Genomic DNA, 13,795 nt, shown 5'->3' with positions numbered 1-13,795 from the left:
GGGTTTTTTCTTTCTTTCCTTTTTTTTTCCTTCTCTTTTCTGGTACTGGGAATTGAATCCAGGGGTGCTCTACCACTGAGCTACATTCTCAGCTCTTTTTTATTTTTCTTTTTTTGGTACTGGGAATTGGACCTAGGAGTGCTTTACCACTGAGCGACATCCCCAGTTTTTTTTCTATTTTTAAAAAATTTTAATTAGTTATTGATGGACCTTTATTCATTTATTTGTTTATATATGGTGCTGAGAATCGAACCCAGTGCCTCACATATGTTAGGCAAGCACTCTACCACTGAGCCACAACCCCAGCCCCAGTTTTTTTTTTTTATTTTTTAACAAGGTTTCACTAAGTTGCTTAGGGCATTGCTAAATGGCTGAGGCTGGTCTTGAACTTGTGATCCTCCTGCCTCAGCCTCCTGAGTTGTTGGGATTACAGGCATGTGGCACCACACTCAGCTATTTCTTATTTTGAGGTAGGATCTTGCTAAGTTGCCCAGGCTGGCCTTACTCTTGTGATTCTCCTGCCTCACCCTCCTGAGTAACTGGGGTATACAATGTTCCATTGTGCCCAGCCCAGGCTTATTTTTTTAAATAATATTTTTATTAGTTGTTGATGAATCTTTATTTTATACATTTATTTATTTACATGCAGTGCTAAGGATCAAACCCAGTGCGTTTCACATGCTAGGCAATCACTCTACTACTGAACCACAACCCTAACCCAATCCTGTTTTTGAGTGGAGATTAGGACCACTGTAGAAACAGCATGTCCGGGAGAGCACCCTGACTCTTAAGATGGAAGACTGGAGGAATGGTCCTGGGTTTCCTGGGTACCAGTGTGTGACATTAACATTGTGACCAGTAATCTCCTCAACTCTAAAATGGGACCACTGATTCTGATAACGCTGAGGAAATTGAAGGGGATAATCTTCCATTCTGAAAAAGGAAACAAATCAAAACCATGAGTCTTCCATACAAAATTACAGACAATTTTTCAAAGAAATCACTTGGGCCTAAAATATTTTTGTTTACTCAGGTGCTGTGCTGTAAAATGTCTTGGTCTTTAAATGTGCAAGCATACGAACTGAACAAACAGATTTGGTTATGATGGTTAGTTGGGATAAAAGAGGTCTCAAAACAGATTTTAAATATCAAGAAAAGATACATGAACTTAGTCATGTAGGATAGCTCATACACTGCTTATTATCAGTTATCACTTTAATGAGCCTTAAAATTAATTTATTGCATTCATAATTACTTTCTGCCAGGAGCTAAGTTCTTTGATCGACCAAATATAACTTCAGTCAAGTCACCAGTTAACTTCTACATTGCTAAATTCCATTATCTTATATGACCTGTCAGCAGCCTATGACCCAGCTGGTCACCCCCTTTTCCAGAAAGGCTTTCTTCAGCTGCTCTCTGGGACACTACACTCCCTTGGTTTCCCTCCTGCCTCACCAGTTGTTACTTCTCAGGCCTTTGCTGGTTCTTCCACTTCTCCCCAACCTCCCAGGGTTTAGTCCTGCAAAACTTGTCCATTCTAACAGAATATGGGCCCCACTGCTAGACATCCCTGTCTCAGCTTACTTGTTCTTCCTCTGGAAAACCTTGGCACCCTCAAGATCATATTGGCTCTTCCTTCCCAGGGGTTCACCAAATCCTATACTTACCCCCTCTCCCTTAGCACAATTCACATCATCTTGCTCATCTTGTCTTTCACACCAAAATAGGAGCTGCTTACCAGAGTATTATGTAATATACACAGTATTTTAATGGCTTGACAGGTTGCTTTGATCCAGTCCTTTTTGCTTTGTTGTATTCTGTGGTATGAATGTACTGTAGCTTATTTTACCATTCATCAGTTGAAAGACATCTGGATTGTTTCCAACTTGGGAAATTTATTATAAATGGAACTGCTATGCACAATAGTGTATAGGTTTTTTAATGCCCCCAAGTGCTCTTGCTTGGTCATGTGATGTTTATTTTTAGAAGAAACTGCCAAACTATTTCTAGAATGACTCTACCATTTTACATTTCCACAAGCAGTGTATGAGAGATCCAATTTCTCTGCATTCTCATCCACACTTAGTATTGTCAGGATTTTGTATTTTAGCCATTCTAATATGTAAGTGGCATTTCATCATGTTTTAAAATAAGTTTTCATTCTATTTATTTTTTTTAATGTGGTACTGAGAATTGAACCCAGTGCTTCACATGTGCTAGGCAAGCTCTCTACCACTGAGCCACAACCCCCAGCCTGCATCACGTTTTCTTAAACATTTTTTTAGTTGTAGATAGACACAATACCTTTATTTATTTTTATGTGGTGCTGAGGATCCAACCCAGTGCCTCACACAGGCTAGGCAAGCGCTCTACCACTGAGCTACAACCCAGCCCTCCTCATGGTTTTAATGTGCATTTCCTTCATGGCTAATGATGTTGAACATCTTCTGATGTCCTTATATCCTTTTTTTTTTTTTTTGCTGAAGTATCCAAGACTTTTGCCTATTTTGTAATTGAGTTGTTTATTTTCTAACATTTTTTGGAGGTACCGAGAATTGAACTCAGGGGCACACGACCAGTGAACCATATGCCCAGCCCTATTTTGTATTCTATTTAGAGACAGGATCTCACTGAGTTGCTTAGCACCTCGATTTTGCTAAGGTTGGCTTTGAACTCATGATCTTCCTGACTTAGCCTCCTAAGCTTCTGGGATTACAGGTGTGCACCACTGTGCCTGGTTATTTTCTCCTTTTTTTTTAAAGAGAGAGAAGTTTTTTAATATTTATTTTTTAGTTCTCGGCGGACATAACATCTTTGTTTGTATGTGGTGCTGAGGATCGAACCCGGGCCGCACACATGCCAGGCGAGCGCGCTACCACTTGAGCCACATCCCCAGCCCCTATTTTCTCTTTTTTTAAAAAAATATTTTTAAATGTAGATGTACACAAAACCTTTATTTATTTATTTTTATGTGGTGCTGGGGATCAAACCCAGCACCTCACATGTGCAGGCAAGCTCACTGCCACCCAGCTCTATTTTCTAAGTCTTGAGTTCAGAGTTCTTTACATATCCTGGATTTTTGGACATGTGACTCACAAGTATATTCTCCTAGTCTGTGGTTTATTTTCAGAGCAAAAATTTTGACATTTTGACAAAAGTTCAGTTATCAATTTTTCTTTTATAGATTGTGCTTTTGGAATCATGTCTAACAACTCTTCACCTGATCCTATTTCATGAAGACTTTTCCCTGTCTTCATCTAAAGGTTTTATAGTTTCATGGTTTACATTTAGATCTACCATTGATTTTGTATTACTGAGGTTCATTTCTTTGCCTATTTCTCCAGTTGTTTCAACACCACTTGTTGAGGACCAACCTTTCTCCACTGAAATGCCTTTGCATCATTGTTGAAAATGAATTGGCTGTATTATTTCTGGATTCTCAATTCCACTATATTGATTTTTGTGTCTATCCCTCTGCCAGTACCACACTTTCTTCATTATTACACTTAAATAGTCAAAATTCGATGGCATGATTCCAACAACGTTTTCAAAATTGTTTTGGCTAATCTACTTCATTTGCTTTTTCATATTAGTTTTAAAATAAACTTCTCTATATCTACAAAAATTCTTGTTGAGATTGTCATAAAACTATAGATCAATTTGGAAGGACTTGGTATCTTTACTGTCTTATCTTCCATTTTAACATAAAGCCCCCACACTTGTGGTTAATCAAAGAATCTGAAGCTAAAGAAGAAAACTGCAGGATCTAGATGATGTGGGGCTAAGTTCTCTTTCCAACCTTTGGTCCAGTAAGTCAGACCCCGCCCATGGCAACTAGAGAAGAGTCTGGAGAGCATAAACAAGCCAACTCACTGCAGACTTAACAATTTACAAGAAGACAATGGGTTTAACAACTCAATTAGCATTTGAGTGATGGGGAAGCCAAAGCCCAGTTGTTCGAGGTCCCCAGTGCAGGTCTAAGTCCTTTCCAAGGGAACTGTCCAGAAGCTAAACCAATCTTGAACAAAGGCCGGTCCTCACAGGCCTTGGGGAGCTGCGAACCCTAGCCCTCCCCGCCAGGGGGCGGTACGTCTCTGCTCTGGGGTTTCGGCTAGTGGCCGAAAAGCTGGGGGAGCTAGCAGAGGTGTGGGTGAGCAGCTCTTAAGGCTGGGCGCAGAGCGTGTGGCCCCGCACTCGAGAGAAAGATCGGTTCCTTGAGCTACAGGGGTGTCCCCGGGCTCTTTCCTCGAGCAAGGTGGGGACCCGGCCTTTACTAAATCCCCCTTCGATCCTTGGGCTACAGGGACCTTGGGTGAGAGGTCAGCTGTCTACATCTACCCACACCTCTGCTGACCTTCGCGATCACGTTCTTCTGAACTCGCCTGCTGTCTCAGAATCCCCTGCTCAGGCCCCTGGGATAGCTAACTGCTGCTCTCCCCCCACTTCTAGACCCCTTCCGCGGCAGGGAACTCGGGATTGACCGAAGGAGCCCCGCCCCGCACCTCCTGGCTCCTCCCTCCACCGCCCGCCCCGCCCCCGGCGTACACGTGTAGATCCCGTCACGCCCGGAAGCCTCGCGGTGCTCAAACTCCTCGCGCACTCGCGCGAGCGCTCAGGAAAGGGGCGGGGAGAACGGAGGCCGGGAAGGCAATTCGCGGACGGCTGGGCGCAGGGGCGCAGTTCGCCACCCTTTTATGGGCTGGGGTCTGGCGTGCGTGTTGCGCACCGCCTTCCTATCCTTTCCGCGACTGAAGGTCGCGGATCGCAGCCTCTATTTGGGTTACTCCGCATACCCTTGAGTGGGCTGGCGGAGCGGGCCGCGCGCCCGGAAGGCACTGTGGAGCTCGGAGGGTAGGCGCGGTAGAGCTGGCGGAGGGGGCGGTGGAGGTGCGTGAAGTTGGGGAAGACTCGAGGAACGAATAAGAACCGGAGATGGGGAGAGAGGCTGGAAGGGAAGAGGGGCGTCAACCGTGCCCCCTCCCGGGTACACCCTTTGTACAGGAAGCGGGATGGGAAAATACCCAGAGTAACTTGTGACTCTCCCATCTTGACCCTTTCCCATGCCAGGGTGCACAGCATGGCTGAAAACCGAGAGCCTCGCGGGGCAGTCGACGCTGAGCTGGACCCGGTGGAGTACACCCTTCGGAAAAGGCTTCCCCACCGCCTGCCCCGGAGGCCCAATGACATTTATGTCAACATGAAGACTGACTTTAAGGCCCAGCTGGCCCGCTGCCAGAAGCTTCTGGACGGAGGGACACGGGGTCAGAATGCATGCACTGAGATCTACATTCACGGCTTGGGACTGGCCATCAACCGTGCCATCAACATTGCCCTGCAGCTGCAGGCAGGCAGCTTCGGGTCCTTGCAGGTGGCTGCCAATACCTCCACTGTGGAGCTTGTGGATGAACTGGAACCAGAAACTGACACCAGAGAGCCACTGACCCGAATCCGCAACAACTCGGCCATCCACATCCGAGTCTTCAGGGTCACGCCCAAGTAATCGAAATGAAGCTGCCCCCCTTATTACCCCCCCTTCCCCCACCACCTCAGGTAGGCCCGGATGTGGCTGTCTTGACTTGGCTCTTTCACTGATGACTGCCAGAACTCTGAGAACAGACCTGTTAAGCCGGGGTGGTAGAACACTCATCCCAGAGACTCGGGAGGCTGAGGCAGGAGGATTCAAAGTTCAAAGCCAGCCTCACCTACTTAGGCCCCGTCTCAAAAGAAAAAGGGCTGAGATGTGGCTCAGTGGTTAAGCACCCCTGGTTTCAGTCCCTGGTGCCAAAAGAAAGGCCTGTTCTCTCAGCTCAAGGACTCTGAATTGAGGGCAGGGAGGTGTATTGTCTCTTGTTGGGCCCCAACAGTGGATCTTTCTTGTCCTGTACAATAAAAACTACAAGTTGTGTTGGTGCCCTGCTACTCACTGCTACTGCTTCTTCCCTGTGCAATTCTGTGTGTCCCTGAATAGGGAGAGTAGTAAACTTTACAAGTTTTTTAGATACAGGAGGGGAATCCAGATATTTCCTACAGAACACAGATTATGACGTTGTAACCTAAACAAACTGTTTAGTGGGTACAGAAGCCAAATAATCTCGATGTCCACCTTAACATTTTTCATGCCCTCAGAGGAAGACTGGATGGATAAAGGCCACATGCCTGCCTATGCAGCTGGGCTTGTTGTATGCCTATAGATTTGCCAGACTCCTCCCTGGTAATGGTTCCCAGGCACAGGAAAGGTGATTTAAGGATGATGGAAGCAGATGGAATCTCCCAATGTCAGTCTGTGTGGAAGGAATGGACAGTTTTGACTGATTTAATTCCTGGTTCTACAGGGCCCAGGTAGCTTCTGGGCAACTGGAGTCCAGAGCCCTTGAAGCCTTTCTGGCTAGGCTGTTTGGTGAGAAAGATAAGTCTCCCCTGAATAATTACTGGGCACACAGGTAATATATGCTTTCTCATTTGGGTATTTATGGGATGACCTGATCTTTTAGGTTTATCAAACCAGAGTCATCTCAAGCAATGTTTATCAAAGTGATGGTGACAGGTTTGTGGACCTTGAGATCAATATACTGGGTCACAGCCTTGTTTTTAAAAGGCAGCTAAGCTAAAAAAATACAATTTAGTTTTGGGGGTGGGTGGGTACTAGGGATTGAGTCCACGGACACTCTACTACTGAGCTACATCCCAGGTTTTATTTTTTGGTAGCAGGAATGGGCCCCAGGGATGCTTAGCCACTGAGCCACATCCCTAGACCTTTTTATTTTGAGATAGGGTCTCACTAAATTGTTGAGTCTGACCTTGAACTTGCAGTCCTCTTGTCTTAGCCTCCTGAGTTGCTGGTATTACAGGTGTGCACTCCCATTTATTTTTAATGTATTTATTTTGGGCTCTAGGGATTGAACTCGGGGGTGTTCGACCACTGAGCCACATCCCTAGCTCTATTTTGTATTTTATTTAGAGACAAGGTGTCACTGAGTTGCTTAGTGCCTCACTTTTGCTGAGGCTGGCTTTGAACTCGAGATGCTCTTGCCTCAGCCTCCCAAGCCGCTGGAATTACAGGCGTGTGCCACGGCACCCAGCTCCCATTTATTTTTTAAAAATTAAAAAAAAAATTATTTTGAGACATGTTCTTGCTAAATTTCCAAGGCTATCTTCAAACTTGTAATCCTCCTGCCTTAGTCACCAGAGTAGCTGAGTTTATAGGTGTGTGCCACTGTGCCTGCTGGTATTATTTTACTGAAGCTTTTTCAATCAGATATGTACATGTAGTTAGCCTTCTTTATCCACAAGCTCTGCATCTTTGGATTCAATTGAAAATATTAAAAAGATAGTGTGTATTAAATATATAGACTGTCTATTCTTGTCATCATTTCCTGAATAATATATCAACTTTTTACACACATTTACATTGTCTTGGGAATTATAAGTCCTCTAAAGGTAATTTAAAATGTATATGAGGGCACAGTAGCACATACCTGTAATTTAGCAATTTGAGAGATTGATGCAGAAGGATTGCAAGCTCAAGGTCAGCCTCAGCAACTTAGGGAGACCTTGTCTCAAAAAGGGCTGGAAATGTAGCTCAGTGGTAAAGTGCCCCTGGGTTCAATCCCCAGTACCAAAATAAAATATACAAGAGGATATGGACAAATTCTATGCAAATCCTGTGCCATTTTATATAAGGGGCTTAAATATCCTTGGATTTTGGTATTCTCAGCGGGGTCCTGGTACCAATCCCACTCAGACACCAAGAGATGATTGTATACACATGTGTACTAGTTAGGATATAAATTTTGGTATTGACTATTGTTTGAAGTCTTAAGAGTTTGAAAGCCTTGGAAGGTTAGTAACTGAATTTTTATCATAGTTACTATGAAGGTAATTTGGTTTGAACCTGAAAGCCTTACAGGCTCCTAATTGAAATCCCTTCCCCTGGCTTGTGAATATGGCATGGCCCATACCTGTAAGGACTTCAGCACTTAATGGGGAAGTGGACACACATACATTTGTGAATGAGTAAGATGTGTAAGAAGTAATAGTTGCTATGGTAATAAAAGTGAAGACATGCTAAGGGCTGACTTCCTGGTGGGGTCCAAAGTGGCTTCACCTTTGACCTGGTATTGAAGGATAAATAGGAGTTTGACAGGCAGTAAAGAGGGAAGGGGCAATCTGGCAGAGAAATCAAGGGGGACTCATGAATAGGCAGGGCATGTTCTGGAACTAGAGGGACAAAAGGTGCCTAAGAAGCAGGAGGCACTGGGGAGATGAGGCTGCTGACATTTCTGTCATCCTCCTCCCTCCATCACCCTTGATTGCAAGGCTCCCTTACTCTGGAGCCCCCAGTAGTTCCAGTAGCATAGTAGGAAGCCTGCAAGGAACTGAATGGCCTGTGTGTCTCCCTGCGCGTATGTGTTCTTGTCTGCGCTCCTGGCCCCGGGCCCAGCTGAGGTGGTGGCAGGCGCCGTTTTTGCACTTGGTTTGTTTTGGCAGCTCCCACTCCTGGCCGATTTGTTGTTTCTCTTCCATGTTTCCCTACTGCTTGCCAGTGGGGCTTTCCTCAGTGGCCTCTGGGGAACCAGCCCATAGATGTTGCTACTGAAGCAAGAGGGACTGTTGGCTTTAGAAAGTGGGAGCAGGTAGTGGGTGTGAACCAGGCTCATGCATCTGTTGGGTCCATGCAGAGTGGGTGGAGCAAAAAATCCTTGTGTCTTTAGGGACCTCTGCAGAGAGGCCAGCCCCAAACTCTGTTCCCTCTACTGGCTCTCTGACCTCCACCTTAGCTTAGTCCAACAGAGGAGGTGAGAGGACACAAGTGTGTCAATCCTTTTTACTTAACCGGTGCAGACCCCACAATGAATGGGAAATGAACTCCCAATTCAGAAAGATTCCAGGAGGTCAGATTCAAATCCAAATGCTTATCTTGGAGGCGGTGTAGACATTCGCATATCATCCATAGCATCTTTGAGCATCTGCTATTTGTGGGGATCTGTGCTGGGCGCCATGCCTTCCAGAAGAGGTATTAAATGTTGGTCCTGTAAAGTCCAGTGGGAAGCAAGACAGATTTTAAAAGACAAGTAATTTGCAAATTGCTTGGAACTGTCCTAGTAATAGTAAGGGCTCAGTCAACAGGGCTACTATCGAGTGGATTGAAGCCATCTGGCTAAAAAATGATTTTAGGCATCTTAGACTGGGGAGAAGGGAAGGGAGGTGATGTCTGGGCTATTAGTTTTGTCAGGCTTTTGATGGTGCCAGGCATAGAAAGGGAGAGGCCAGGCCTTTAGGACACAGGAACTGGTTTAGACTGGCTGATGACCTTCCTAAGAAGGCCCAGCACTTTGTCCCAAGTGTGTTCCTAGTGCTTGGTCAGAAGTTGGGGGAACAATGTCATGTTCACAAACCCTTGAATCTCTGGAGGAGTCGGACAAGTATGTTCAAAAGTAGTTCCTGGGGCAAAGGGTGTCCAGTTACACAGAGATTTGGGGCAAGACCCAAGAAAAAAGAATGAAAATAGCCACTTAACAACTCCATCTCTCTAATGGCATTATGGGTACTTTGTAGTTTGGGTTTCGGTTTAACTGTGTTTTCTTGTTGTTCAAAAATTACATATTGTTTTTATAATAAGAAAATGTTGGGGCTGAGGATATGGCTCAAGTGGGGGCGCACTCGCCTAGCATGCATGGGGCACTGGGTTCAATTCTCAGCACCACGTAAAAATAAAATATTGTGTCCACCTAAAACTAAAAAATAAATATTAAAAAAAAAAAGAAAATGTTGATTTTTGTACAAAGCCTGTTCGTGACTGGTCCCTTGTTCTCTAGGTAAGGTGATCAGGGAGTTAGTTACAAAACTGAGGGATAACCTCAAGAAATGCTTTTCTGGTGAATGAATGGTAGATGGATGCATGGATGGGTACACAGGGGATACCAGCTGCTTCACTGAAACAAGCCTCTAATTCTCTGAGATATCAGATGTCTTTTTTTTTTTTTTTTTTTTTTAAAGAGAGAGTGAGAGAGGGGGGAGAGAGAGAGAGAGAATTTTTAATATTTATTTTTTAGTTCTCGGCGGACACAACATCTTTGTTGGTATGTGGTGCTGAGGATCGCACCTGGGCCGCACGCATGCGAGGCGAGCACGCTACCACTTGAGCCACATCCCCAGCCCCCATATCAGATGTCTTGTCACTGGAAATACACAAGCAGAGGGTAGACCTTCACCTTCCCAGGACCTCTTAGATCTCTTCCAACTCAGAGTCAGTGAGTCTTGTTTGCTGCAAGAAAAATACACTTTCCTGAAAGGACTAAAATTATTTGCTGGCTATGAACTAAGACACAAGCCAAAGAGCTATTTACATCAGATTAGGGGAATACTTGTGGGATCAAACATCAAGTTCTGATAGTTCATTAGTTCTTAGTGAACCATGAACAATTTGGGAACATATTTGCTAAGTTTGGGTGTTGAAGCGTATGTCTAAGGTTGCTATAAGCTTCCTTGAAGTAGAATGTGGACTATATTCCTATATAGGAACAAGAGCTCAGTGGAATTCATGCAAAATCCTCATGAAGTCACTAAGTTCTGTGTTAACAAAATGAAACTTGTCATTATAATCATACCTCTGGAAAGGTCTACGTGGTAGGAAAAAATCCTTCCATTTAAATTGCAAGACGCGTTTTTGGTTTTGTCTGTGCAGTTCTGGGGTGGAACTGAAGACCTCCTACATGCTAGGCAATTACTCTACCACTGAGCTACATCCCCAGTCCATTTAATTTTTTATTTTAAGACAGGGTCCTATTAAGTTGCCCAGGCCAGCCTTGAACTTGTGATCCTCCTGCTTCAGCCTCCTGAGTACCTGGGATTATGGTTGTGATAATAACATCTGGCTCAGTGGTACTTTTTTTAAAGTTAAGACTTTCTAATTTTGTTTTTGTTTAGACAGAAAAGCTACTTTGGACTATTTACCAGCCTCATCTTCTGATACAGGATTAGTAATATAGGAAGGGGCTTGAGAATATTTCACAGTACTTAAGAACTAGAATCCTAAGATGTGGTCTGGTACTTTCTGCAGAAATCTGACAAGATGTGGAGGTCTATGGTGCTGTGGGAGCCTGAAAGGACTCAAGTATTTGGGGGATTTAAGACATAAATAACCAGGGAAGGTGATCCTGTAATGTTTCAGGGCTTGTTTAGGGTATGCCCAAAGGTCTCACTCAGACCAAGGTTACTGGGGCTTCTCTGGGTCTCCCCAAGAAATACCTGGTGGGCCCCAGGCTTTGAATAAACCAAGTTTTGAACTGTCTTGATATCTGCCCCTTATCCACTCACAGCTTTTGCAGGGAGTGAAAACTGTGTCCAGGTGCTAGTTGCTGAAGTGTGGTCAAGGGCCCTCTATTTGATGACCTTTTTCCAGCAAGATGCATGGTCAGGGCAGCTACTGTACCAAAGGCAAGGTGCCACGAATCTGTCGCCAACTCCCAGGAGGGAACGGTAGACAATGTCAGAGGAAGACCGAGGACTACAAGAGTAATAATAGCTGTGTTCTTGATTCATATGCCAGATGTCCTCTAGTCCGTCACAGCCCTGGTAAGCAGTGCCCATCATTTTTGCCATCTCCATTCTACAGAATCTCCATTCCGAGAAAAGGTCACCTGGCCAAGATAGGTGCCTGGCAAGTCAGTAGCAGAGTTCAGGTCACCAATTCAGCTCTGATGTTCACCAGACAGCCCCTTTCAGCCACTGAGCCCCTTCACAGAACTGCTTGCTGATAGAGGTCTGATTCTGTTGGCTGCTTTATGACCAAGAAAGCATCCCTTGCCTCAGTTTCTCCAAACTAACCTTGAAAAGGACTCGGCCTTGATTCTCCAGCAGGAACCCCTTCTCCAGCATTCTTGCTTCTTTTCCAGTTCCCAAGGGCCAGGAAGCTCCCCCCGCCACACACACACCCCTTCTCAGGACCCCGGCCACCCTACTTCCCAGCACAGAAGGTCTTCTGGGCCGGCTGGCTGAACTCCTGAGCCAAGAAGCCACTGCTTGGAAAGGAGGCAGGATGGGGGGCCCAGAGGCCCCCCTCTCCCCAGCCAGACTCCATGCAGCTGGGGCTCCGTGCTGCCTGGGGTTTAGGACAGCTCAGGGGGGTTGTAAATTTGTTTCTACTTGGATCTTCAATTTGAATTGGCTGCCAGGAGGAGTCTGTGGAACAGGGCCTGACTCCTCCCCAGCCACCATCTTGTCATAACTGTCCCTTTCAAGCTGGGCTTCATGGCTGCCTACTTAGAAAGGAGATGAGGTTTCCCAAGTCCAGGATCCCAGGAAGATAGCTGGCCAGAAATGGCTCACTCCTCCAATTCTCTGGCTGAGGAGCCTGGCACGGAGATACCCATGGAATGCTCCCCACGGCAGAGTAAGGACCCTAAACAGGCCAGGTACTTGGCAGGAACCAAGTTGTATGAGACTTTCCATATACTGCCCTTCCTTCTCTGTGTACCAGGACACCTGTGCCACATGTCTAGAGAGAGTATCCCTCCCAGCAGAGACTTTTAATAAATATCTCCTGGAGTTTTCAGTGCTAGACTGACAGATGGACACGGTGGCTCTGACAGCGAGAGACCTGAGATTGTACCTAGATGATGGCAGAGTAGAGGAAGGAGACAACTTTCTGCTGCGGGAATGGGGAAGAGGAGGGTTTGTGATTTGAAGAAAAAGGGGAGATAGTGTGGGAAGGTGACCCAGGAGGAAGGCTCAGTTAGGAAAGGGCAGGAGGCACAAGCATTGGAGTGAGCTCTGGGGATGGAGGGAGTAGGAGTGGGCATTGGGAGAAGGTGCTGGGAAGTTGGGTGGGTGACAGGACAGGGAGGTCCTCAGTTCCAAAGCAGTGGGGAGCCACCGCAGATTCCTGCTCAGGGGAATCACACAAAGGGGGCTGTTCAATGGGAAAGAGAACGAGGGTAGGGTTAGGTAGGGAGTTGATGGGGAAGTCAGGGAGGAGACCCCATTAAGATCTCCAGGGCTGGGTCAGCACCGCACCAGAGAAATACAGCAGGCAGATGGAGGAGCATTGGGTGGCAAGATGTGGGGCACTGGAGGGGGAGCTCCAGGTACCCTCTTACTTTCTTCCTGTTCCCCAGGGTCCCCTGCCACCGAGGACAGATGAATGGATCCTGCTGGGGCGTATCCAAGTACATCTGGGTTGTATTCGGACCCCAGACCAGCCTCTGCCCTCAGCAGGATTACTTTGGCACTGGGATTGGGTGTGGGGAGGACCACGGGCCTCTCCTCCAACTCCCTGCCAAGCTGTAATCTTAACTCTCCAAAGGTCCCAGGGGACAGGTCACCCTGTCTAGCAGGCTTCATCACCTAAAGGCTGGTGGCCTGTCCTGTCTCCCTTCCCTTCTGGTGGGCAGGAACCCAGGGATCTTGACAAGTCACTGTGAGAGGAGGGGCAGGTCCCACAGCTCAAAAGGCTCCACCCTTTCCTCAAGACTGTGTCCTCCCCACCCCCAACTGTCCCCGACCCCCTAGTCATAGTTAGGTCAGGACAGTGACGCAGGAGTCAGGGGCCCTGGAGAGCAGAGTCTATTGGGGGTGTGTGATCAGGACAAGGCGCACGTGCAGATGAGTGTGGACGTGTGTGCATGTGCGTGTCCTGCAGCTGGGTCCTGGGAAGGGAGCACAGCTGGGCTCTGAGTGCCAAGCCAGGACAGCAGGTTCAGGGAGGGCCCAGAGCAGGCTGGAAGTGAGCAGCGGGAAGGGGCCAGGCCCTGGATACCACCAGCCATATGCTCATCTATACCCCTTTCCTCTTTCC

At 46.5% G+C, this 13,795-nt stretch overlaps 1 protein-coding gene across 3 annotated transcripts; it reads left to right on the top strand.

The window, feature by feature from the left end:
* The first annotated feature begins 4,231 nt into the window (after positions 1-4,231).
* On the top strand, positions 4,232-5,919 carry POP7 (POP7 homolog, ribonuclease P/MRP subunit). Of its 3 annotated transcripts, none has more exons than XM_081297745.1 (2): positions 4,232-4,255; positions 5,068-5,919. In XM_081297745.1, the coding sequence occupies exon 2, from the start codon at positions 5,078-5,080 to the stop codon at positions 5,498-5,500; it is 423 nt and encodes a 140-aa protein (XP_081153871.1). In that variant the 5' UTR covers positions 4,232-4,255; positions 5,068-5,077; the 3' UTR covers positions 5,501-5,919. The 3 variants fall into 3 exon arrangements, with proteins under 3 accessions (XP_081153871.1, XP_081153870.1, XP_081153869.1); XM_081297744.1 differs by lacking the exon at positions 4,232-4,255 and adding an exon at positions 4,616-4,887; XM_081297743.1 differs by lacking the exon at positions 4,232-4,255 and adding an exon at positions 4,617-4,851.
* Positions 5,920-13,795: the final 7,876 nt, after the last annotated feature.

Source organism: Spermophilus citellus, assembly GCF_964194105.1.
Source record: "Spermophilus citellus genome assembly, chromosome: 6".
Lineage (NCBI taxonomy): Eukaryota > Metazoa > Chordata > Mammalia > Rodentia > Sciuridae > Spermophilus > Spermophilus citellus.
The sequence above is the reverse complement of the archived record's forward strand: the minus strand, read 5'-3'. Positions and strand labels throughout refer to the sequence as shown.